The sequence below is a fragment of the Chlorocebus sabaeus genome, chromosome 29 (assembly GCF_047675955.1).
Source record: "Chlorocebus sabaeus isolate Y175 chromosome 29, mChlSab1.0.hap1, whole genome shotgun sequence".
Taxonomy (NCBI): Eukaryota; Metazoa; Chordata; class Mammalia; order Primates; family Cercopithecidae; genus Chlorocebus; species Chlorocebus sabaeus.
The window spans coordinates 20,986,673-21,011,422 of NC_132932.1; the positions used below are offsets into that span (position 1 = coordinate 20,986,673).

The 24,750-nt window shown below is 44.0% G+C and overlaps 1 protein-coding gene across 11 annotated transcripts in view; it reads right to left on the reverse strand.

Annotated features, from left to right (window-relative positions):
• Positions 1-3,858, reverse strand: part of AKAP13 (A-kinase anchoring protein 13) — a 353,478-nt gene extending 349,620 nt beyond the window's left edge. For 7 of the 11 annotated variants that reach the window (XM_073013063.1, XM_073013062.1, XM_073013060.1 and 4 more), the window contains exon 1: positions 3,688-3,858. In XM_073013063.1, the coding sequence (XP_072869164.1) occupies positions 3,688-3,846 (159 nt within the window). In that variant the 5' untranslated portion in view covers positions 3,847-3,858. Of the gene's footprint in view, positions 1-3,637 lie in introns of all 11 variants that reach the window. The other 4 variants (XM_037987759.2, XM_037987751.2, XM_007990292.3 and 1 more) reach the window with 3 other exon arrangements.
• Between the last annotated feature and the right edge of the window lie 20,892 nt (positions 3,859-24,750).

The window sequence follows — 24,750 nt, forward strand, 5'->3', positions numbered from 1 at the left end:
ACTGCGCCAGGCTATGAAACAAACTTTCTTCCACCCACAGCTTTCTCCTCTCTCCCCATTTACAGCAGTAAGACAGCCTAACCTGGGAAAGACAGAGAGAGAGAGAGAGGGAAGCTACTTCCAAATGGACGCCTGTCCCCATCAGTAATAACCAAGTCTATTCAAGTGCTAGATGTTAACTTTAAAAGAAGGGAACATCAAAAGTCCAAGTTTCTTCGCCTAGCTTTGTCAGGAATGTTTTTACCCTCAATCTGTAAGTGTGATCAAATATAATTTTTAAAGGTTTACCCTCAATCTGTAAGTTTGACCAAATATAATTTTTAAAGGTTTACTACAATCTCTTCATCAGAAAACTAATGGAAAAATGGAATAAAATCTATAGAAATGTCCTTAACAGGTAAATATTTCTAGAATGTATCTATTCCATCTGGTACTGTAAGTATTCTAAGCTATGCTAATATAACTGATTGAAATCACAGCTTTCTTCTGTAAATGGTGGTACCTTTAAAGTGTTATCTTGAAGGGGAAGTGAGTGATTTGCTCATGTCTCTGTACTGAACTAACACTGTTAACACCCAGTCCAGTTCCACCTTAAACAAGTCTGACAAATACAGACATATTCCATACTTATTATTTGTCAAGACTAGGGTAAAATAAAGAAAATTGGAACACATATCCTCTTATGACTGATGAACTGAAAACAATCCATCTCGCACTGTTTCCTAAATAACACAGTCACAAAGAGCTCTACCCCACCAAGCACTCTGCAAGTCCCACTCTCAAAGGAAGACTCACAGGTGACTGAGAAGATAAACTCGCTATTGTTTCCATTATCCTTCAGTTCATCTGGCACCTTTGAAGAAACAGATTTAGATAAGACTCACAAGTCTCAAGGCCCCTTCTTTATGAAAGAATTAGCTAAGCCTCTATACTCAGAAGCATCAGACTTTTAAGAATGCTTAAGTAAAAATGTATCAAAATTATTCTCATGACAGCTACCAGGAAATAGCTACTTATTCCACGTTAGATACTGCAGTTAAGTACCTCACATAGTTTCACTGATTTCTAAGAACACTGCAAAGCATGTTACTAACCCTTACAGAGTAGGAAACTGAAGCTCTGAGAGGCTATGCAACTAGTCAATGGAAATGTGGGGATGTGAACTCTACCTAGCTCCAAAGGGTGTACGTTTTTTTTAAATTTCTAATTTTTTTCCAATTTCACAATGGAGAGTTGTCACTACAATTTTAATAACTTCACCAGTTGGGTGGGGTGGCTCACATCCGTAATTCAAACACTGTGGGAGACTGAGGTGGGAGGATGGCTTGGGTCCCCGGGAGACAACTGGGAAACAGTGAGATTCCGACTCTAAAAAAATAATAATTTCACCAAAACGGGGGGAGGGGGGGCAGATTTCTAAATCGGAATCTCTTGTTGAAATCCTTAGGGCACTAGTTAAGCCCCACTTCTTTTCAAAAAATAACTGACAGATTTAAAAAAAGGTTAGAAATTCTTTTAAAGTAAATTTCATCACAGATCTGCAAGTGAATTGTCATTTTGGACAAGTGCCCAGAGTTAGTGGCTCTCTCCTGTGCACACTAGCTACCACTAGGCAGTAAAAATAATTTATCCAATTCAAACACATACTGTGCCTGCGCTATGTTAAGACTACTGGCACACAGGGTACAAAGCTAAGTAAGGTCTATCACAGCACTCAAGGAGTTAAGGACTAGAGGAGGAGTCCATTTACAGTACAGTATGTGTGCAGTTACCATTTAGTCAAGGCAAACGAAGTGTGAGAAATCCTAAAACAATAGTACCTACAGGGTAACATGCCATCACCGCCCAGAGAAGGAAAGCAACTGGTGCACTCGCCACGTTATGTTGTCAGCAGTACTGGCTTACATTGTGTCCCTCCCTGGCAATCCCTTCCAACCTGTCAACCAACCTCCTTCCCCACAAGCACACACACAACCACACAACCAGGAAGGGAAGCCATCGAGCGAGTATTGTGAATCCTAAAACTGGCTCTGTAGTTTAAAAGTGCAACGCCTGTGCCTGAAGAAAATTTGTCTTTAGCTTCATCAGGTGAAGAAATTGGTTTTATAACACAAGGCCCACCAAACAAGAAAAGCCCAGGAACGCTTCTCCAAATGACCCACTTAGCATGAGAAATCACTCAGAGCAAACTGACACACAGTATTTCTCAAATTTTTCTTTTTCACTTAGCAGAAGGTAAAGGAATACAACTGAAGTTAACAGTAAATGACACTCTGGCCATTTTGTTCCACTATGAATGACAGACATTTAAGCTAGTTCCATCTGGGGAACTGAAACAGAATCATGTTCATATCATAAGTCACATAAACCAAATACAGTGGAATACGTGCACCCGAACTTGGCAAAACTTGTACTTAATGCAGTCTGCAAATCCCCAAGAGTCCACGACGGAACACAAAAACAGTAACAATGATTTATCTCAACTGATCTTAGCTTCTTCACAAACTTGCCAATAATGAACCTTTCAAGAACTGCACCGTTTGTCTTCATCTGAGCAATCCAACGGTTTAGAAAAACTGAAGAAACTGCTTCTTCGAAAAATAAAACAGTTGTTGCGGGGGAGTACTAACAACAACAGCAACAAAAGGCACACTGGTTTTTACTGAACTGAAGCAATAAACTCTCCAAATAACTTCATTAAGCAGTGTCATAGCAAAGAAAGAACACCAAAATACCGCTCAATCCAACTTTCATTGTGAATTCCGGGATCTAGAAAATTAAATGTGACGGTATCACTCTGCTATAAAAACTATTTCCAAAACAAAACAAACCTATCTAACCCCTTTCTTGATTTTTTTTTTTTAAATAAAGTTTTAGGGTTTTTCCTTTTTTCAACTTCACATACTTATTGGCTTTGCAAAAAAAAAAAATGGCAGTGAGCCATATTTACCAAAAAAAAAAAAGTTTTGTTTGGTCTCAAAGTATAGCTGCAAGCTGAGCCGGCTGCACGGGTCCCAGAGTGCGTGGGGACCTCACAGGTCTCCTGGGCCGCTCGCCTCCGAGAGGCGCGGGTCAGCCAGGCCGCGCCCCCGAGAAGACGCGGAGAGGCCCCAACCGGCGGGCGCGGCCCGACGTGTTTACCGTCCGCGTCGGCCCCCGGGAGCCGCTCCCTAGCGCCCGCAGCACTTGTTCGCGGCGCGGACTCCACACCACTACCGCCCGCCTCAGGGGAGGAGTGAGCCCGCCCCGGCGGCGCCGACCCGGGGATCCGGGGCAGGGATTCGGCGCCTCGCTGGGGGCGGAGCGCCTGAGAGAGCATCCGCGGCCAGGCGCGCCCCCCACCCGGAAAGCGGCGACCGCCCCCAAGTTGTGCTGCGGAGTGGGAGTCGCGCCGAGCCCCAGGCAGACAATGCGGGAGAAGGGTGATCCGAAGGGAGGAGGAGTCCGCAGAGCTGAGGTCCCGGCGCGGCCCGGCGACCCGTCCGTCCCACCCGCCCCCGAAACCCCCGCAGCCCCCGCCCCTCCTCCCGGGTCCGCCCCACCGAGCAACCGCAGGGGACTGGCCGCACTTCGCACCCCGACCCCTCCTCAAAGCACAAAACTTCCCCCAACTCCGCCAACTAAGTTGCGCTCTCACCGTGCGGCTCCCGGGGCTCCCCCGCGGGCCGAGCCGGGACAGCTCCTCACCTTCGCCGCAGAGAAAGACAATAGGCGGCCGCTCCCCAAGCGGCGGCTAAAGCGGCGGCAACCGAGGCAAGCAATGTACACGGCACTCTCGGCGGAGCACAGGCGCTTCACCGCGGCTGCTCGCGCTTCGCGCTGGCCCTGCACACAGCCCCAGCCCATCCGCGCATGCGCCGAAAGTTGCTCGGGGGGTGGGCGGGGCACGCGGGCGGGCAGTAATGCCTGCGAGTCCTCCCGTGAGTACACGCGGAGCAAGAACTGCGAGCTGGGATTGCAAGGCAGAGCTGCCCATCCCACTCCACGAGACCAATAGTAAAGCTCCTGGGCGGGGCAGTCAGGTTGCTAAGGGAGGCTGAGGTTGACCGCCGCTGCTGCTCGGCGGCAAAGTGATCAAAGTAGGATGGCTGGCAGAGGCTGCTCTGGGAAATGCCCACCCACGGTCTCCTCTCCACCCTGTCTCCAGAAACCGCCCTTCCTCTGTGTGCCGGTGGTTACCTGAGCTGCAGCACTTAGCCACACATCGTGAAATGATTTACTCCTCTATTTCCCCCACTTCAACTCAGGAAGTGGGGTTTAGTCTTCTGTGTGCACAGCCTAGGACAGTGTAAGGTATTAGGTATTAAATATAGGTATTAAACAAGTGTTGGATGGATGCAAGACACTATGGCGGAATCACAATTGTGACAGTGCATTCCGTGAACTTTTGGCTACTCGATCACCGCAAAGTCATTCCGTGTTCGAGCTGCAAATGACCTCAGAAATCATCTGGTTGCTTTGAGAAACAAAGTGTGGTCCAGGTACCAACGGTGCCGGTAACCACCGACCCACAGAGGAAGGGCGGTTTCTGGAGACAGGGCGGAGAATATATTAGTACACGAAGAAACTTCTTTTTTCAAATAGTTAAGTGTTTCTAGTGCGCATTAGGAGGGAAATGCCTATCACGTCAAACCATTGTTTCATTAATGTTATTTCTTAGGTCAAATAAAAAGTGGCGAAAAACGAATGCACTTCAAGAAAAGTAAAAAATTGAGACACTTTATGCAGTTCAAGAACGTGTAAAACTAGTTGACAGTGAAGTAAGAACAGTGGTTAGGCAGGAAGAGAAGGTTATTGGCTGGGAAGGAGGAGGAGGGAACCCTCTGGGGTGGTGGTTCTGTATTTTGACCTGGGTAATGGATAACAAAAGTATATACATGAATAAAAAAATACATCCAGTGCACTTACGATTAGTGCACTTTACACATTTTAAATATGTATTTTTAATGTCAATTTTTAAAAATCTGGTACAGGATATACCCTCACCCCCGCCCCTCCCAAAAAAAGCAAAGATGCAAATGACTGCCATTTGGGAAACACTGATCCAGGCCGGCTCACTAGCAGTGACCACAGGCCGGCTCACTAGCAGTGACCAAACACCTGAGAAAGGGTATTGTGAATTCCTCATGTGTGTACCAGGAACTTCCAATGTTGAATAGCTCCAAATCTCAGAAATGCTCTTAATGTTGAGCTCTGGTGCTCACATATACTTTCTTGTTTTGTCTTTTTTCTTTCTTTCTTTCTTTCTTTTTTTTTTTTTTTTTTTTTTGAGGCAGAATTTCTCTCTTGTTGCCCAGGTTGGAGTGCAATGGTGCGATCTCAGCTCACTGTAACCTCCACTTCCAGGGTTCAAACGATTCTCCTGCCTCAGCCTCCCAAGTTACTGGGATTACAGGCACCCACCACCACACCTGGTTAATTTTTTTTATTTTTAGTAGAGACGGTGTTTCACCATGTTGGCCAGGCTGGTCTCAAACTCCTCTATTTCCCCCACTTCAACTCAGGAAGTGGGGTTTAGTCCTCAGGTGATCCACCCACCTTGGCCTCCCAAAGTGCTGGGATTACAGGCATGAGCCACCGTGCCCGGCCCTATTTTCTTAATTAAACCTCACCGAATGGCTTTAAAAAAAAAAAAGGTCAAACATGCCCAGCTCTTGATGTGAAAATATTTCTGTATCACTTCATCTCATCGTGCTGCTCACCCTCTTCCACTGTTCTCTAATCTGTCCTTGTTGATATTTAAAAGTTGGCACAAGGCCTGGCACGGTGGCTCACACCTGTAATCCCAGCACTTTGTGAGGCTGAGGAGGGCAGATCACTTGAGCCCAGGAGTTCGAGACCAGCATGGGCATCAGTTGAAACCCCATCTGTACCTAAAAATACAAAAATTAGCCAAGCATGGTAGCCCAAATCTCAGCTATTTGGGAGGCTGAGGTGGAAGGATTGCTTGAGCCCGGGAGGCAGAGGTTGCAGTGAGCCAAATCATGCCACTGTACTCCAGCCTGGGTGACAGAGCCAGACCCTATCTCAAAAAAAAAAAAAAAAAAAGCTGGCACAGAGAGAGAAGACACCTGGATCCTAGACCTGACTGACGGCCTCAAAGGAGCCTGTCAGGAGCTGGTCACTTCTCAAAGAACCTCAGTCCTCTGTGAAACAAGAGTGCTAACCAAGAAAATCACTTGAACCCTAACATTTGATAACCCAGTGACCTTCCCGCTTAGAACCTGGCTTGTTTCAAAGGCAGCAGTAAATGTTACCATGTCATCTTTCTATGGACACTGACAACACCATTCCCTGCTCCCTGCCTCAGCAGGATTTACACCTTTCCAGTGGGCTGCAGGAAAAGTTAAGAGTCTAGCACTTCTCGAATGTACCGTGCTTACAAATCACCTGGGAGAGTTTGTTAAATGTGGATTCTGATTCAGTGAGTTTGGGGTGGGATCCGGGATTCTGCATTTCTAAAAAGCTCCCAGGTGCTACTGATGTAGCTATTCTGAAACCCGACTCTTTTTTTTTTTTTTTTTTTTTTTGAGACAGAGTCTCACTGTATTGTCCAGGCTAGAGTGCAGTGGCATGATCTTGGCTCACTGAAACCTCCGCCTCTCCTGTTCAAGCAATTCTCCTGCCTCAGGCCCTCAAGTAGCTAGGATTACAGGTTTGCATCACCACACCTGGCTAGTTTTTGTATTTTCAGTAGAGACAGGGTTTCACCATATTGGCCAGGCTGGTCTTGAACTCCTGACCTCAGGAAATCTGCCCACCTCGGCCTCCCAAAGTGCTGGGATTACGGGCATGAGCCACCATGCCCAGTCTGAAACCCAACTTTGAAGAGTCTACCCTAAATTCCCCAAATGGCTAAGCCCTCTGTCATCTTTGGGAATTCCTAAATTGTTATCTGCGTGACTGATGCCATCTCATCGTTCAGGCCTCAGCTCAAATGATCCTTCTCAGAGAAATCTTCCTTGGCTACCCTACCTAAATTGACTCACTCTCATCTAGTCCCTCTCTTGCATATTTCCATATGCAATTATCGGTTTTTTCCATAGCATTTATCTCAATCTGAAAGTACCTTATTTATCTTGTGTGTTTATTGGCTCCTCCCACTATAATGTAAGCTCCTTGAAGTATGCTGGGTTTACCCCCTCTCTCCTGCCCCTCTGATAGTATCTGGTTCACAGTATGGACTCAATAAATGTTTCACATTAGTGAATTTGCACGAAAGAAGCTATTACAAGGAGCCTTCAAACTGAGTGTCCCTGATACTAAAGACTTGTTCTTCCAAGGTATACCAAATATTTCTACACAGTATGCCCCATTTCACAGAAAGAGATTGCAGGTTTGATCATTTTCTCATGCACTCTGAGTAAGTTTGCAAGCCAGGAAAGATACCTTACTAAGCAGTGGTGGGGTTTGTATCTCCGAACTATCTCTCCATTGACTTATATCTTCCCAACCGATTTACACAGATTCTATATAATACCTAAAAATATAACAAGAATAAATCCCATTTTACAGAGAGTTCCTGGTAATGCCAAAGCAAAGAAAAAACAAAAGTAACACAATTAAAAGAGCATAAATTTCTCTGGAAGCCCACAGTGTGTAACATGTCCACTTTGATAACAGAAACACTGGAACAAACATGTCCCAGCGTTCCTTCACAGCAGTGGACATTGTATTGCTTTTGTGATAGAAATAGTGCCCTCATCATGCTTTGAGAGCTTCCACTCTCAGCTCCTTGCTTGATGCGAAGCCAGCTCTACCACAGCCCCAATTCCATGGCCTCAGCATGGAATGCAGACCTGACTCTCCTGATGTATCCTCTCCGCGGGCAACAGTGACTACTCCCATACTACTCTGCTGGAACTAGGGTCTTGCTTGATTGGAATATTCGTCTCCGTTAAATGGAATCTGGAAGGATATGCCTGTCAGCCATCTTGTCACCATAAAGAAAGAACCTTTAGAATGGAACTGGAACAGTGGAAAGTAAACAGAGATGATTTTCTTAGTGACGCTAGTTGAACTGCTGAATCCAGCAATGTAGACTTTTCAATCCTATAAGCCAATAAAGCCTGGCACAGTGAAGGTTTCTGTCACTTGCATCCAGAAGAGTTGTAATTGCCACACCACCCATGAGCTGATGATCCCTGGCCAATTCCCTGACAAATGTCTATTGAGAGTTTACTGTGTGCCAGGCATTAGTCATGGTCCTAGGGTTATAGGTGAAGAAGAGGTTACTGTCTTTAAGAAACTCACAGTCGGCCGGGTGCGGTGGCTCAAGCCTGTAATCCCAGCACTTTGGGAGGCCGAGACGGGCGGATCACAAGGTCAGGAGATCAAGACCATCCTGGCTAACCCGGTGAAACCCCGTCTCTACTAAAAAATACAAAAAACTAGCCGGGCGAGGTGGCGGGCGCCTGTAGTCCCAGCTACTCGGGAGGCTGAGACAGGAGAATGGCGTAAACCCGGGAGGCGGAGCTTGCAGTGAGCTGAGATCCGGCCACTGCACTCCAGCCGGGGCGACAGAGAGAGACTCTCCGTCTCAAAAAAAAAAAAAAAGAAAGAAAGAAACTCACAGTCAATTGAAGGCAGACAAACCAGGAAGAAATCAAATGTGTAGGTGCCTTTAAAGAGGACAGTGCAGGGTGTTGTGGGGAACAGAGAGGAGTATTTCTCCTAGTTAAAGGATGAAAGTTTAGGAAAGACATCCAAGAGGATGAGACAGATAAGCTGGGTCTTGGAAGACAATCAGGCAGATAAAGAATGGTGGGGCAGTACAGGACACTAGGGTATGTGTGCACAAATAATAGAATGGCCTTTCTAGAAAAGGGAAGAGCAAATTCAAAGACACGGAGGTATCAGAAACACAACACACATAAGAAACTGGGTGGGAGATGAAGCCGAGGGCGGGATATGGAAGCCAAGTCATGAATGGCCTGGTACACAGCCCTGATAAGGGGTGTGGCCCTTATTCTGAAAAGCAAAGAGGAAATCTCAAAAGGTGTGAAGAAATAAGACAACAATGAGAGCAGATTTTCATCTTGTAATAGAAAGATCACCTTACCACCATATGTCGAGGCTGGATTTAAGTTGGGGGTGAGGATGGAAGGGAACAGGGAAATCTCTAAGAGAAATCTGGCTCCAGGCAGAAAGTTTTGCAGTCTAGAGCTGAATTTTTATTTCTTGGGGGCAGAGGGAATCTTACCTCCTTGATGTCAAGCCCAATGTTACCCAGTATATATAAGCCTTATGTATGCTTTGGAATTTTCCAGTAGTCACATTTAAAAAGTTAAAAAAGAAGCAGGTGAAATTTATTAATGGGGTATTTTTACATTCTATCTATTGTGCTAAGTCTTCAAAATAATCCAGTGTGTATTTACACTTACAGTACATTTCAATTCAGTCTAGCCACATTCAAGTGCTCAAAAGTCATGTGTGACTGATGGCTGGTGTACTAGACAGCAAAGGTGAGGTTGATTGCTTCTGACACAAAGCCTCTATCTAGAAATTTCTTCCAAACCTCAATATGTTTCTAAAGCCAAAATTCCTGCACCATACCTCTTCACTTGCATTATCTCATTTATTCATCACAACAATCCTAGGCTGGCACTATTATCCTCCTTTTACAAGTAACAAGTAATCTCTTTTACAGAGATTAAGTAATTTGCTACAAGTCACATAGCTACTGATTGGCACCACTTATCGTTCAAGAGACAAAAACTAAGGGAAAGTTGCCAAATCCAAGTTAGAATAGTATTTGAATACAATTTCCCTCATTAGGGCTCTCTCACCTCCTCCTCCTCCCCTCTGTACTTGGAACTATGAACCTACTTAGTCAGCCTAGCTACAGAGCAGGTGCTCAGTAGAGAGTTGATTAAGCAACCAATTCCTTGTTGAGAATACATTTCAGGAATTCTACAGGCACAAACTAAGCAGAGAAATGGCTTAAGGTTATATGCTGTATTGCAGGTAAATGCACAGTAAATGGCATTTATCATTATGATTATTACCAGGTCAGATACTATTAACATTTTAGGGACCTTGCTGCATATTCATTGCAAGCAGCCTTCCAAAACAAGTTGTGCTGATTTATAATTTACATCCCTGTCGTCAGGGTATCAGAGTGACTAACCTCTCTAAGTTCTACTTGTATGAAACAGAAGGAGTTTAGAAGTGGTCAGAACTGGCTGGGCACGGAGGCTCACGCCCGTAATCCCAGCACTTTTGGAGGACCAGGCGAGCAGATCAGAAGGTCAAGAGATCAAGACCATCCTGGCTAACACGGTGAAACCCCGTCTCTACTAAAAATACAAAAAATTAGCCAGGCGTGGTGGCGCGCACCTGTAGTCCCAGCTACTCCAGAGACTGGGGCAGGAGAATTGCTTGAACCCAGGAGGCGGAGGTTGCAGTGAGCCAAGATCACACCACTCTAGCCTAGGCTACAGAGCAAGACTCTGTCTCAAAAAAAAAAAGAAAGAAAGAAAAGAAAAGAAAAAAGAAGAGTTCAGAGCTAAGTTTGGATCATGGATGCTCAAATTCTTTGTCTGTAAAGGAATCACTCCCACCCAACAGCCACATTATAACAAATATAACCCTGAGCACATTGCCTGGCACAATGCAAGTTGCTCTATCCACTTTACACACCTCCTCCACTTCCCCTTTGAGAGACAATAAGATAAAAGGAAGTCTAGGAGCAGATCTGATTATGCAGAAAATTGTTAATTGACAAACGCAGGGAAACATGCACGTTGCCAAAACTGTAATAGAGAATTTTCAACAAAAAGTGCATATTGTCATGTACTAACTTCCTCAATAGATGTAGCAGCCACCCAGTCTCCTGCCCCAGAGGCTCCCCAGCTTTTAATTAATAAATGCCAGATGTACTGTTTATTGATAGAACAATTTATTTCATTTCTGAAACCCTTGCTTTTCTCCATAATGACCTTCCAAGCAAAAGTTTTGCTTGAAGGCTGCTCATGGGACCAAATTAAGCTTCTAAAGTCATTATGTTTCCAGCGGTAGAAGGGTGAGGGACGCTGGGTTGATAGGGGGAAGGAATCACAAATGCCTCAGGGTTAAGGGACCACCCTGGCCCCAAACAAAGTTATTGCCATATTTTTTAGCCTGGAGTCAGGGGATTTAATTTTAGGAGCATGAAAGGGTCCAGAGATTCTCTCCCAATAACTGCAAAATAAAACCGGAATCACTTTTCAGGGTAGCATTATTTTGATTTGGTTAGGTTTCGTTTGGTATCGACTTTATATGCAAGTTCCAGTTTGGAGAAGATGGGAACTGTTTTTCTGCCTCCAGAAAGATTTATGGGCGAGCTCAAGTACTGCACATTTCCTCCTATCGCTTTTCTCTTTATGCCCAACCTTGTCCAGTTTATTCAGCTGCTCTCATAATTATCCCCAATTATTTATAATGGTAGGTTTCTGAAGCTGGAGTTAGAGAAACACCATGTTTTTGAGCCCCAAATGCTGTTGAATGGAAATGGACTCCAACAACTTATGTGAGGCCTAAGCTCAGGTTTTCTTGGGCAGAACTTCTCAAAAACTTTTCTTCATTACTATTAGAATTTTTTTCCAAAACTATATTGAATTTTCAGTGTTAAAGGAAAGAAGTCCTTATTTGTGTACAACTATTAAAAATAACTGCAGTTTTGGCACAGCTTAAATCACTTTTTCTTGAAGTGCTTCTATTGGAGCATTAATTCCTTAGAAACCCATTGTCTGTTTAAATGAATATAAGAAATGCTTTATTTTATATTTCTCTCCTCATGAAGATTCACTGTACGTAATAGCATTACATATTAAGGCCTTGAAAAGTCCTGCATTTAAAAAACCCCAACTGTTTGACTTTGCTTAATCCTATATTACTCAAACTTATTTTACCATGACACCAATTGCCCTTGGAAAACTCATTAATATATCATATCCCATTGAGGGCACATTTTTGAGAAACACTGCCTGAACCCGTTCAACCCATCTTCCAGAAAGAACAAAGTAGGTGAAGCACCATTTACCTTTTACCCATTGTTAATGGCATAAATGTGTGTGTCCTCTCCAAAACTCATATGTTGAAGCCCTATCCCCCAACGTGGTGATGTGAGGAGGTAGGAACTTTCGGTAATAATTAAGTTTAGATGAGGTCATCAAGGTGGAGCTCCCATGATGGGATTGGTGCCCTTACAAGAAAAGGAAGAAACACCAGGCCGGGCATGGTGGTTCATGCTTGTAATCCCAGCAATTTGGGAGGCCAAGGCAGGCAGATCACTTAAGGTCAGGAGTTTGAGACCAGCCTGGCCAACATGGTGAAACCCTGTCTCTACTAAAAATATAAAAATTAGCTGGGTGTGGTGGCACGCACCTGTAATCCCAGCTACTCAGGAGGCTGAGACAGGAGAATCTCTTGAACCTGGGAGGCGGAGGGTGCAGTGAGCCAAGATTGCACCACTGCACTCCAGCCTGGGCAACAGAGTGAGACTTTGTCCCAAAAAAAAGGAAACACCAGAGGCTCCTCTCTCTTCTACATAAGAAAACAGTGAAAGAGTGGCTATCTGCAAGTAAGGAAGCAGGCCCTCACCAAGGAGTGAATCTGCCAGCACCTTGATCTTAGACTTTTCAGCGTCCAGAATGAGAAATAAATGTCTGTTGTTTAACCCACCCACTCTATGGTATTTTGTAATAGCAGCTTGAGCTAAGACACCCACACTATCATTTGTTTCAAAAGGGACCCTTAGTCCAAACCAAGAGGTGATTCCTTAGTTAAGAAAGGAAAATAGGCCAGGCGCGGTGGCTCACGCCTGTAATCCCAGCACTTTGGAAGGCCAACCAAGGTGGGCGGATCACAAGGTTGGGAGATCGAGACCATCCTGGCTAACACAGTGAAACCCTGTCTCTACTAAAAATACCAAAAAAATTAACCAAGTGTGGTGGTGGGCACCTGTAGTCCCAGCTACTCGGGAGGCTGAGGCAGGAGAATGGTGTGAACCCAGGAGGCGGAGCTTGCAGTGAGCTGAGATCGTGCCACTGCACTACAGCCTGGGCAATACAGCGAGACTCTATCTCAAGAAAAAAAAAAAAAAGAAAGGAAAATAAAGCCAAGATGGTGGCACATGCCTGTAATCCCAACACTTTGGGAGGCTGAGGCGGGTGGATACCTGAGGTCAGCAGTTCACGACCAGCCTGACTAACATGGTGAAACCCGGTCTCTACTAAATACAAAAATATTAGTAGAGTGTGGTGGTGCCTGCCTGCAATCCAAGCTACTTGGGGGGTTGAGGCAAGAGAATCACTTCTACCTGGGAGGCGGAGGTTGCAGTTAGCCGAGATCACTCCAGCCTGGGCAACAAGAGTGAAACTCAGTCTCAAAAAAAAAGAAAGAAAGAAAAAGAAAAAAGAAAAACAAAGGAAAATAGATGCTTCCTAAATCTCACCCGCAGCTTGATCAGATCACTCCTCCTAGGTTTCACACTGTATTCCTACCTACTACAAGCACCCCTTCACCTGAATTGCCTGCTGGACCAGAAACTTGGCTCCAAAAGTGAGAAATCCTTCTGTCCCTCATCTGCTCTGTTTTCTGCTTTCCCGCTCCCTCAGTCCCATCCAGTCATTTCCAGCATGCTACCTTTTCATTCTGCCGCAATCTCTTTTACAAATCAAGGTAAAGTTTCCCATTCTTACTTCTCTTGGGTTCATTCACTAACTTTCAGTCGCAGGATTGCAATATTCTTCTAACTGGTTTTCCTGCATCTAATAACTCCCAACTAGTCCATAGTCCTCTCTGTAACAGAATGGTTTTCCTAAAAGTACAGCCCTGACTTTTCACTTTCCTGCTCAAAAGACTTCAATGGCTCCCTTTTGCTTACAGAATAATACTAAACACTTTAGCAGAGAATTCAAAAGTAATTGACTTCCAGTGTCAACTCACATAAAAACTGCATTAAACTTCTTCTCTATCTAAACCTAAGTGCCCACTCAAAGCCTTGAACTTTTTGGCATGTAAACAGACCTACATTACTGAGGACACTAGAACTGAGTGCCTAAAATCTCTTTCACCTATCTTCCCCAGGAAGTAGTTCATGGTTTAACTAAACTGCCTGCTTAATATCATTTGTTTCAGTCCCTGCCAGAATTTTACTTTATAATTTAAGTTTTCTGGTTTACATCTTTAGTCCTTATAGTCTGCCTTCAAACTTATTCAAATCTCTCTTATCTTAAAAAAATGCATAAAATCCTTGACCCAAGTACATTCTTAAGACACTGTCCCATCTCTCCTCTTGCCTTTGCCATCATACTTTTTAGCCTACTGATTCCACCTCATTGTTTGCCCTCTTTTCTTAAAATCAATCTTATCAAGGTAAAATGTACATTCAATAAATATGCCAATTTTAAGTGTACAATTCAGTGAGTGTGACAAATGTGTAAGCATCCCAATAACTAAGAAATAGAACATTTCTGAGGTCTCCACAAGTTTTTATATGCCCCTGCCCACAATTCCCACCTCTACCTGCACGACCCTAGGCTTTGCTAATTTTCTTTTCCTTTCTTTCCTTCTTTCTTTCTCTCTCTCTTTATATAGAGACATCGATATCTCTATCTATCTATCTATTTCTATTTTTTTTTTTTTTTTTTTGTGATAGAGTCTCACTCTTTTGCCCAGGCTGGAGTGCAGTGGCACAATCTCGGTTCACTGCAGCCTCCACCTCCTAGGTTCAAATGATTCTCCTGTCTCAGCCTCCTGAGTAGCTGGGATTACAGGCATGCACCTCCATGCTCGGCTAATTTTGTATTTTTCGTAGAGATAAGGTTTCGCCATGTTGGCCAGGCTGGTCTCCAACATCCTCAGTCTCTTGAGTAGCTGGGATGACAGGCATGAGCCACCATGGCCAGCTAGTTTTTTTATTTCAAAAATATTTTATAGAGATAGGGTTTCCCTGTGTTGCCCAGGCTGGTCTTGAACTCCTGGGCTCAAGTGATCCCCCCGCCTCAGCCTCCAAAATGCTGTGATTACAGGCATGAGCCATCATGCCTGATCTGATTTGCTTTCTATCATTATAGATAAAATTTGTCTTAGAGTTGGTTTAAACGGAATTGTAGAGTATGTGCCCTTGGCAAGTATATTATTTATAGCTGCATAAGACATTACACTCCTAATTTAGTTTAAAATGGCAAACATTTATTATCTTGCAAAGTTTCTGAGAGTTAGGACTCTGTAAGCTACTTAGATAGGTGGTTCTGGCTCAAGGTCTGTCCATGAAATTACAGTGAAGCTGTCAGTAAAGCTGTATTCTTTGGATTGAAACTGGAGGATTCACTTCCAAGCTCACTCACCTGGCTGTTGTCAGGAAGTTTCCCTTTCTTGCTCTTTGGGCCTTTCCTTACGACTGCCTACAATGTGGCTGCTCACAGACTGAGTGATGAGAGAGAGAAACCGAGAGAGAGCAGAGGCAACACTAGATTTATGACATAGTCTTTAAGTTGTACACTAACACTTCTGCCTTATTCTTTTCATTAGAAGCAAGTCACTAAGCTCAGCCCACACTTAAGAGGGGACTACGCAAAGGACTGAAGTCTAAGAGGTGGGGCGCATCAGGGTCCATCTCAGAGGCTAACTAACAATTTAGTCTCTGGCCCTTCACTGATTCATGTTCTTCCCACATGCAAAAAATACTCACCACCTCCCAAGACCCTCAAAAATCTCAGCCCATTATATTATCAGCCCAAAGTCCAGAATCTCATAACCAAAATGAGGCCCAGCTGTGGATATAGCCCTTACATATAGTTCTTCTTAATCATCAAACCTATGAAGTCTGTGAAATAGGCAAGTATTGTGCCCCCTACACACACACACACACACACACACGCACTCAATGTACAACGGGGAAACAGGCAAAAGATAATCACTATAGATATTCCTGTTCAAAAAGGGAAGAAATGGGGAATATAAAGGCATCACTGCTGTTGACCAGCCATGGTGGTCCACAGCAATTCTGAATCTATCTGAAGCACTGTGAATTCCTTGATTAGTGATTCTCAAAGTTCTTGGTTCCCTCTTCTGAGGTGTCTTTCCTTTTTAATGACAGGTAGTGTGTGTTTGCAATAGAGTAGTTAGTTTTCTCAGCCCGCTTCTTTCTTTCTTTTTTTTTTTTTTTTTTTTTTTTTTTTTTTTGAGATGGAGTCTTGCTCTGTCTCCCAGGCTGGAGTGCAGTGGTGTGATCTTGACTCACTGCAAGCTCCATCCACTGGGTTCATGCCATTCTCCTGCCTCAGCCTCCCGAGTAGCTGGGACTACAGGCACCTGCCACCGTGCCCGGCTAATTTTTTGTATTTTTAGTACAGACGGGGTTTCACTGTGTTAGCCAGGATAGTCTTGATCTCCTGACCTCATGATCCACCTGCCTCGGCCTCCCAAAGTGCTGGGATTATAGGTGTGAGCCACCACACCTGGCCTCAGCCTGCTTCTTTCTTGTTGAATTTGAGAATCCAAAGTCCTCTTTTCATTTTGTACTGTCTCTGCCTCTTTCAATCTAAGGTGATGATGTTTCTGCTCATGTAATTATTTTAAACATGTAGTGGATTTCCTATGAATCTTAACGGGGGTCCCTGTCATTAAATTAAAGTCATACTTGCAAGTCTTTTTGATATAAGCACTTCTCTACTTTGGGTTTCTGCCGATAGGCAACAATTATTTTTTCTTTTGGGACAGGGTCTCACTCTGTCACTCAGGCTGGAGTGTAGTGGCACAATCACGGTTCACTGCAGGTACAGCCTCCTGAGTTCAAGCCATCCTCTCACCTCAGCCTTCTGAGTAACTAGGACTACAAATAGGCACTACTACACCCAGCTAATTTTTAAATTTTTTGTAGACAGGGTCTTGCTATGTTGCCCAGGCTGATCTCAAACTCCTGGGCTCAAGTGATCCTCCTGCCTTGGCCTCCCAAAGTGCTGGGATTGAGACAACACTCTTGCCCTATTCTTTGATCAAGAGGATCTGTTCACCACACCCTTACAATCTTAAGAGGCTTTTTGTTGGACTAAAGAGTACTGTAAGGCACCACTTTTAAGCTTTGTGAAGTTTTAACCATGGATTTATAGATACACCCTTAGCTTTGTCTTTGGACCATGTTTCCCTAGCAGTATCCTGGATTTGATCTTTCCTCGGAAGCCATTAATTTTTTTTTTCTTTTTGAAACAAGTTTTGTTGCCCAGGCTGGAGTGCAGTGGCACAATTTTGGCTCACTGCAACCTCCACCTCCCAGGTTCAAGCAATCCTCCCACCCCAGCCTCCCGAGTAGTTGGGAATACAGGTGCATGCAACCACACCCAGCTAATTTTTATTTTTATTTTTTTTGTTAGAGAGGATTTCACCATATTGACTAGGCTGGTCTCAAACTCCTGAGTTCAAGCAAACTGCCCATTACAGACTCCCAAAGTGCTGGGATTAGAGGCGTGAGCCACTGTGCCTGCCCCAAGATTTTTAATATAATTTGATATCTAGAGAGTCTAGGAATCTTTTTCTTTTTCTTTTTTTGAGACTGAGTCTCACTCTATTGCGTAGGCTGAAGTGCAGTGGTGCAGTCTCGGCTCACTGCAACCTCTGCCTCCTGGGTTCAAGCAATCCTCCCACCTCAGCCTCCCGAGTAGCTGGGAGTACAGGTGCATGCAACCACACCCAGCTAATTTTTTTGTTGTTGTTGTTAGAGAGGATTTCACCATGTTGACCAGGCTGGTCTCAAGCTCCTGAGTTCAAGCAATCTGCCCATTTCAGCTTCCCAAAGTGCTGGGATTAGAGGCATGAGCCACCGTGCCTGCCCCAAAAATTTTAATATCATTTGACATCTAGGGAGTCTAGGAATCTTTTTCTTTTTCTTTTTCTTTTTTTGAGACTGAGTCTCACTCTATCGCCCAGGCTGAAGTGCAGTGGTGCAATCTCAGCTCACTGCAACTTCCACCTCCTGGGTTCAAATGATTCACGTGCCTCCGTCTCCTGAGTAGCTGGGATTACAGGCACCCGCCACCACACCCAGCTAATTTTTGTGTTTTCAGTAGAGACAGGGTTTCACCATTTTGGCCAGGCTGGTCTCGAACTCCTGACCTCAAGTGATCCACCCGACTCAGCCTCCCAAAGTGCTGGGATTACAGGTGTGAGCCACCGCACCTGGCTGAGTCTAGGAATCTTCAAAGCTAACTCCTTTCTGTTTAACAATCCTTCCATTAGTTACTTCCTTTCTCTTGTGTTTTTCTGTAAGAAGCAAAAAGAAACCAGGTGGTATCTAGAGTGATGAACATATGATCGAAGTTGAGCCAATAAAAGACAGCCCTGAGACTTTTGATAAAAGTATTGGAAAACACAAATTCTCATTCCACTGGGAGTAGAGAGCTGGTAGAATGGGGGCCTGAAGTTCTAACGGTCATCTTGTCACTATGAGAGAAGAGTTTTCTGAGAAAGAAACCAAGACAGAGGGAAGCAGAGCTAAGAGAAGGTGATGGGGAAAGATTAGAAATCTCCTTAACTTGATCTCTCAGTTCCTTAGGGACATTTTCTACCACCCACATTACTGTAGGCAGCAACAATGCTAAACTTTCTGCTACTGCATTAAAAATCCCCTTTTATCTAATTTCCAATAAGATTGTCATCATTTTTCCCTTAAGGGAAAAATGGCTGTCCTCACTGGCAGCCTCCTTGAAGTCCACAATTCTACTAATAGGGTATTCAAGACACTTTAAGCTTTCACTATCACCCTCTTCAAAATCCTCACAGCTTTTCCAGCTTCTACTTACTTACTGGTTCCAAAGCAATTCCAACATTTAGATTTTTACTGCATCAGCACCCACCCTTGGTACAAAAATCTGCATTACTTATCTATTGCTATGTAATACACTTCCAGCAAATTTACCAGCTTAGAACAAACATTTGTTATTTCACACAGTTGCTGAGGACCAGAAATCAGGAATGGCTTAGTGGTGTGGTTCTGGCTCAGGGTCTCTCATGAGGAAGCAGTGAAATTGTCAGTAAAGTTCTAGTCTCCACTATAACTGGAATTGGAAGACCAATTCCAAGCTTATTCCCTTGACTAAAGAAGCCTTCGGTTTCTCACCTCATGAACCATTTCATAGCGCTGATTATAACATGGCTTCTGCCAGAGTGAGTGATCTGAGAGAAAGAAGCAAGAGAAACAGAGAAATAAGAGTAGAAGACACATTGTATTTATGATCTAGTTTCCAAGTCACATACCATCACTTCTGCCTTACTCTATTCATTAGAAGGAAGTCACTAAGTCCAGTCCACACCCAAGGGGAGAGGATGAAATAAAGATGTGAATACCAGGAAGCAGATCTCACTGGGACCATCTTGGAGTCTGGCCACCACAGCAAATTACTAAGCCTCTCCTGTGTGTCTGTTAGTGTCCTTACGTGTTAAATAGAAATAATAAAAGTATTTAACTCAAATGGCTGCTGTGAGGTGGAATGAAAGAATACTTACAAAGTTCTTTAGAACAATATCTGGCACAAAGCAAAAAATGTAATAAATATTGGCCCTTGTTATTGTTTTAACCATGTGAAATGACTCTCAAATATTTCTCTCAGTGCTCAGGGCACTTGATATAGTGTTCAAAGCACTAATTCTACTTTTTTGACTGCCTCGATGACTTCCAGTAACTTAAATATGTATGTCCCAAACCAAAATCTTTGTATTCATTAAGACTCTTTTAGTCCATTGGCTCAAGAAAAAAAAACAAAAGGGAAATTTAAGTCCAGAGAAAGATTTCAAGCAAGTCTGGTTCCAGATGACCCAATGATGCCATTAGGAATCTGTCTCTCCCCAACACCATCTTCATCTCTCCCCATTGCCTTCTCTTGGTTCTGCTCTCTTCTGTCTTGGTTTCTTTCTCAGAAACCTCCTCTCTCATGGTGACAAGATGATCATCAGAAGCTTCGATTCCCCGTTTTATCAGCTCCCTATGCCAAAATGAAAAGAGAGTTTCTGTATCTTTTATCAAAAGTTTACTACTGGCTGGGCATGGTGGCTTATGCCTCTAATCTCAGCACTTTGGGAGGTCGAGGCGAGTAGATCACTTGAGGCCGGGAGTTTGAGACCAGCCTGGCCAACATGGCAAAACCCCATCTCTACAAAAAGTACAAAAATTAGCCGGGTGTGGTGGTGTTTGCCTGTAATCCCAGCTACTTAGGAGGCTGAGGCAGGAGAATTGCTTGAACCCGGGAGGCAGAGGTTGCAGTGAGCTAAGATGGCGCCACTGCACTCCAGCCTGGGCAACAGAGCGAGACTCCATCTCTAAACAAAACAAAGTCTATTACCAACATTACTTTAGACAGCAATTTTACTAAACTTTCTACTACTGCATCAAAAGTCTCAGGGCTGTCTTTCACTGGCCCAGCTTTGATCATATATCCATCCGTAAGTCACAATAGCACTGTGGGGAGGTCATTGAAGAAGTGTTGGTTCCTTGGCCGGGTGCAGTGGCTCATGCCTGTAATCTCAGCACTTTGGAAGGCTGAGGTGGGTGAACTGCTTGAGGTCAGGAGTTTGAGACTGGCCTGGCTAACATGGTGAAACCCCACCTCTACTAAAAATATAAAAGTTAGCCAGGCATGGTGGTGCATGCCTGTAATCTCAGCTACTTGGGAGGCTGAGGCAGGAGAATCGCTTGAACCTGGGAGGTGGAGGTTGCAGTGAGCCAAGATTGAGCTACTGCACTTCAGCCTGGGCAACAGAGTGAGACTCCGTCTCCAAAAAAAAAAAAAAAAAAAGGTTTCCCCATAATCTTTATCATTCTCCTATCCTTCAATGATTTCCTAATTTTACATAAATTAATATGCAGACATAGCTTAGATTTCTATCCTCCCACTATTATGCTTGAATTAATAAGCAATTCTATATAAAAATTATAGAGCCATGCCTGAGGGCCTAAAATATAAAATGTTCTGATGGGTTAGGCCCAGGTCATGTGTTTGCCCACTGAGACAAAGAGAGTGTCAGTTACACCTGAACCACGTGAACTGAGAATGTGGTGAAGGCCCTATGCTTAGAAGAAAATTGACATACTGTGGCCAGAAGCAAGTAGGTTTGATGCCAGGCGAGCAAAACCAACAGATGCCCTTCTTAATCACCTTCCCTCTGAAATCCATTCCTTTTCCCATGTTCCATCCTTCAGTAAAGGTCACCTCTTGGGCTGACAACCTCTGACACCTAAATCTGCCCTGCCCCAAGTATCCAGACTGATGCCATGTTCTTCTGACTCTACAGCTCTGTGCCCAGAACATGTTCTCTGGTTTCCTTCTGTCCTGCCCCTATTCATATGGTTCCCTCTACCTAGAAGATCCATCCACAGCATCTCTGCCTGGCAAATTCCACAAACCTTAAAGGTTGGCTCAAGAACACCACCTCTATGAACCCCATTATTGATTTGTTGAGAAGAGTCCAATCAGTCACCAACTTATAGGAATACAGTGCTGAGTCCCACTTTTATTTGCAAGCATTTTGCAAATGCCAAAACTGCCTAAATGCAGAAACTCATTCAGTCCGAAAAAGGCACTGGGAGAATGTTTTTAACATTTCACGTCTGTCTCAATTTGTGAAACCTTATTGAAGTTTATGAAAGAGCTACTTAATTTTGTTTTCGTTCCCTTTTTGGCTTTGATTCAGATTTGATGGGTCTCCATCGCATCAGCTCAATGATGCCTTCTGCTAACGCACTTAAGTCTTGACCTACAGACCCCAGTGGGTGGATAATTCCCAGCTGAGCTATGACTGGAGCTCCACGTGGGGAGAACTTGGCCTCAGCATACCTTAAGGACAAAGCTTGTGACAGAAGACACTCTTTAGCTGGGGTAATTTAAGCTGGTCTCTTGAAGTGCATATCAGGTCTATTTGGAAATCGGCTTCACTTCTCTTTGTTTTTTTTCTAAGGATCTCCATCTTTCTTTCTTTCTTTCTTTCTTTCTTTCTTTCTTTCTTCTTTCTCTTTTCTTTCTCTCTTTCTTTCTCTTTCTTCTTTCTCTTTCTTTCTCTTTCTTCTTTCTCTTTCTTTCTCTTTCTTCTTTCTCTTTCTTTCTTCTTTCTCTTTCTTTCTTTCTCTCTTTTCTCTCTCTTTCCCTTCCTTCCTTCCTTCCTTTCTTCCTTCCTTCCTTCCTTTCTTCTTTGGCAGAGTCTCACTGCAACACCCAGGCTGGAGTGCAGTGGTGTTCAAGCAACTCTTCTGGGTTCAAGCAACTCTTCTGCCTCAGCCTCCTGAGTAGCTGGGACTAGAGGTGTGTACCACCATGCCTGGATAAGTTTTGTATTTTTAGTAGAAACAGGGTTTCATCATGTTGGCCAGGCTGGTCTTGAACTCCTGACATCAAATGATCCAACTGCCTCGACCTCCTAAAGTGCTGGGATTACAAGTGTGTGCCACTGTGCCTGGCCCCCCTTTTCATTTTAAGTACACTACTACCTTCCGGTTTTCTTCTGTAGGTATTCAGCAATAGAAAGACGGCAGTCATAACACACACACACACACACACACACACACACACACACGCAGATTTAAAAAGCGAGCCCAAACCTAACTTCAAGCAGGGTTGCCAAGTCAGAGAGGAAAAATAGCTTTTATGGCGAGCCCTTGGCCTGTCTGTGCTGACAGTTACATACATTCCAGCTTGTCACTTGCCTCTGACTTACTTTCCCAAATACTTCCATTGAGTTATGCCACTTATCACCTGCTTAGTATGTGACACTTCATCGGCCAAGACAAATGTCACATTAGGAAAGTTGTCCAGCGAATGAGGGCAATAAAGGACTGCAACACAAAAAGTTTGGGCTTTTTCTTTTAATCCACTTTCTAGTTCTGCTTTCCAGATCTTGCCTGTGGTTGGGGCTGGTTGGATTTTTAACTGTGAGTGAGCATGTTGTATTTAGGTTACAGAGACAGATCCTCCAATAAATGGAGAAACTGGTAAGAAAAAATGCCCTTGAAACTCAAAAACCCTGACAGTAAATTTGATCAAAAGTAGTGACAGTGATGAAAAACAAATGTTCACAAATGTTATAGAGCTACCAAAAATGAGGTCACTGGATTTTCAGGGGACTTCTGTAGACTTTTCACAATCATATATATATATATTTTTTTTAATTAAGTGAACTAAGTTCTTTTGAAAGTGAGAAGCTGACAGCTTTGGTTAGAGCCAGAAATAGAAGGCAAGTACTGGTATGCCTTAATGGTGAGATTTTGCGGTCATTAACTGCTTCTACTAATACATTTCAAGGTTAGGTTACAACCTTTCTCACTTCTGAGGGGCTTCTCAGAACCTGTTTTTCAAAGTGAAGGTCACTGTCTCCAGATTTGGTAAAAATCCCATAGCTCCTGTTCATAGCATTAGTACCATTGATTTGGCTCTGCAGGTAAAAGAGCAAATCAGTAAGTCTCAGTATCAATATTCCTATTGAAGTCCAACCTTCTCCACTCCCTACAGCAAATAAAACCCACACTCCAGCTAACACAAGGTATGTGGACAACTTTAATTTTTGAAGATGTTACTTTCCATGGAAGGAAAGGAAGTTGGGTATTATCATGAGTTCATAAAAATAAGTCAAATCTGTGGACATAAATTTTCATGGCAATTTTAAAAAGCAAATCTGGGCCAGGCATGGTGGCTCATGCCTGGAGTGTCATCACTTTGGGAGGCCAAGGTGGGAGAATCGCTTGAGCCCCAGAGTTTGAGACCAGCCTAGGCAACTTTGTGAGACCCCCATCTCTATTAAAAATAAAAAAAAAATTAACAGGGCATAGTGGCACATGCCTGTAAATTGCTCGAGCCCAGGAGTTCAAAGCTGCAGTGAGCTATGATCATGCCACTACACTCTACCTGGGCAACAGAGCAAGGCCCTGTCTCTAAGCAAATAAATAAATAAAATTAAAAAGCAAATCCGGGCTGGGCACGGTGGCTCACGTCTGTAATCCTTGCACTTTGGGAGGCTGAGGTGGGTGGATGGCCTGAGCTAGGAGTTCAAGACCAGCCTGGCAAACATGGTGAAACTCCGTCTCTACCAAAATACAAAAAATTAGCTGGGCATGGTGGTGCGTGCCTGCAGTCCCAGCTACTCCGGAGGCTGAGGTGGGAGAAATGCTTGAACCTGGGAGGCGGAGGTTGCAGTGAGCCTAGATTGCACCACTGCACTGGTCTGGGTGACAGAGCGAGACTCTATCTTAAAAAAAAAAGAAAATATGATCATGTTACCCTGCTGCTTGGAATCCTTCAAAGATTCTCCATATATGTCATGTTTAAACCCATTTCACATAGATTAGATACCCAGACCCTTTGTGATCTGACCTCTGTCCAACTCTCCAGCCTCTGTTTCAGCCCTGTCTTCCGCAGTACAATCCCTATGGCCTGCCTGTCAGAACCAAAGGCAATTTCCTATCATGTGCATGTGCATATACTGTTGCCTCTGCTGGCAGAGTGATCCTCACCCTCCTTCTTTACCGAGTTTACTCGTGCTTGCCCTTTCTGGCTCCCATCTGCCCCACTTCCCACTAGTTCTTACTTCCAAACAGCAACACACACACCCCTCACATGGTTCCTGAGAATCCTATTTGGATGCTCTTCCTGAGATGTGCTCAGCACCCTATTTTTGCCTTCATATCTCTCACAACAGTCTTACTTGTCTGTGTTCCACTCTAACTGAGACCCACACCTCATTTATCTATCTCTAGCTCCTGGTTCAGTCCCTAATACAGAATAAGTGCTT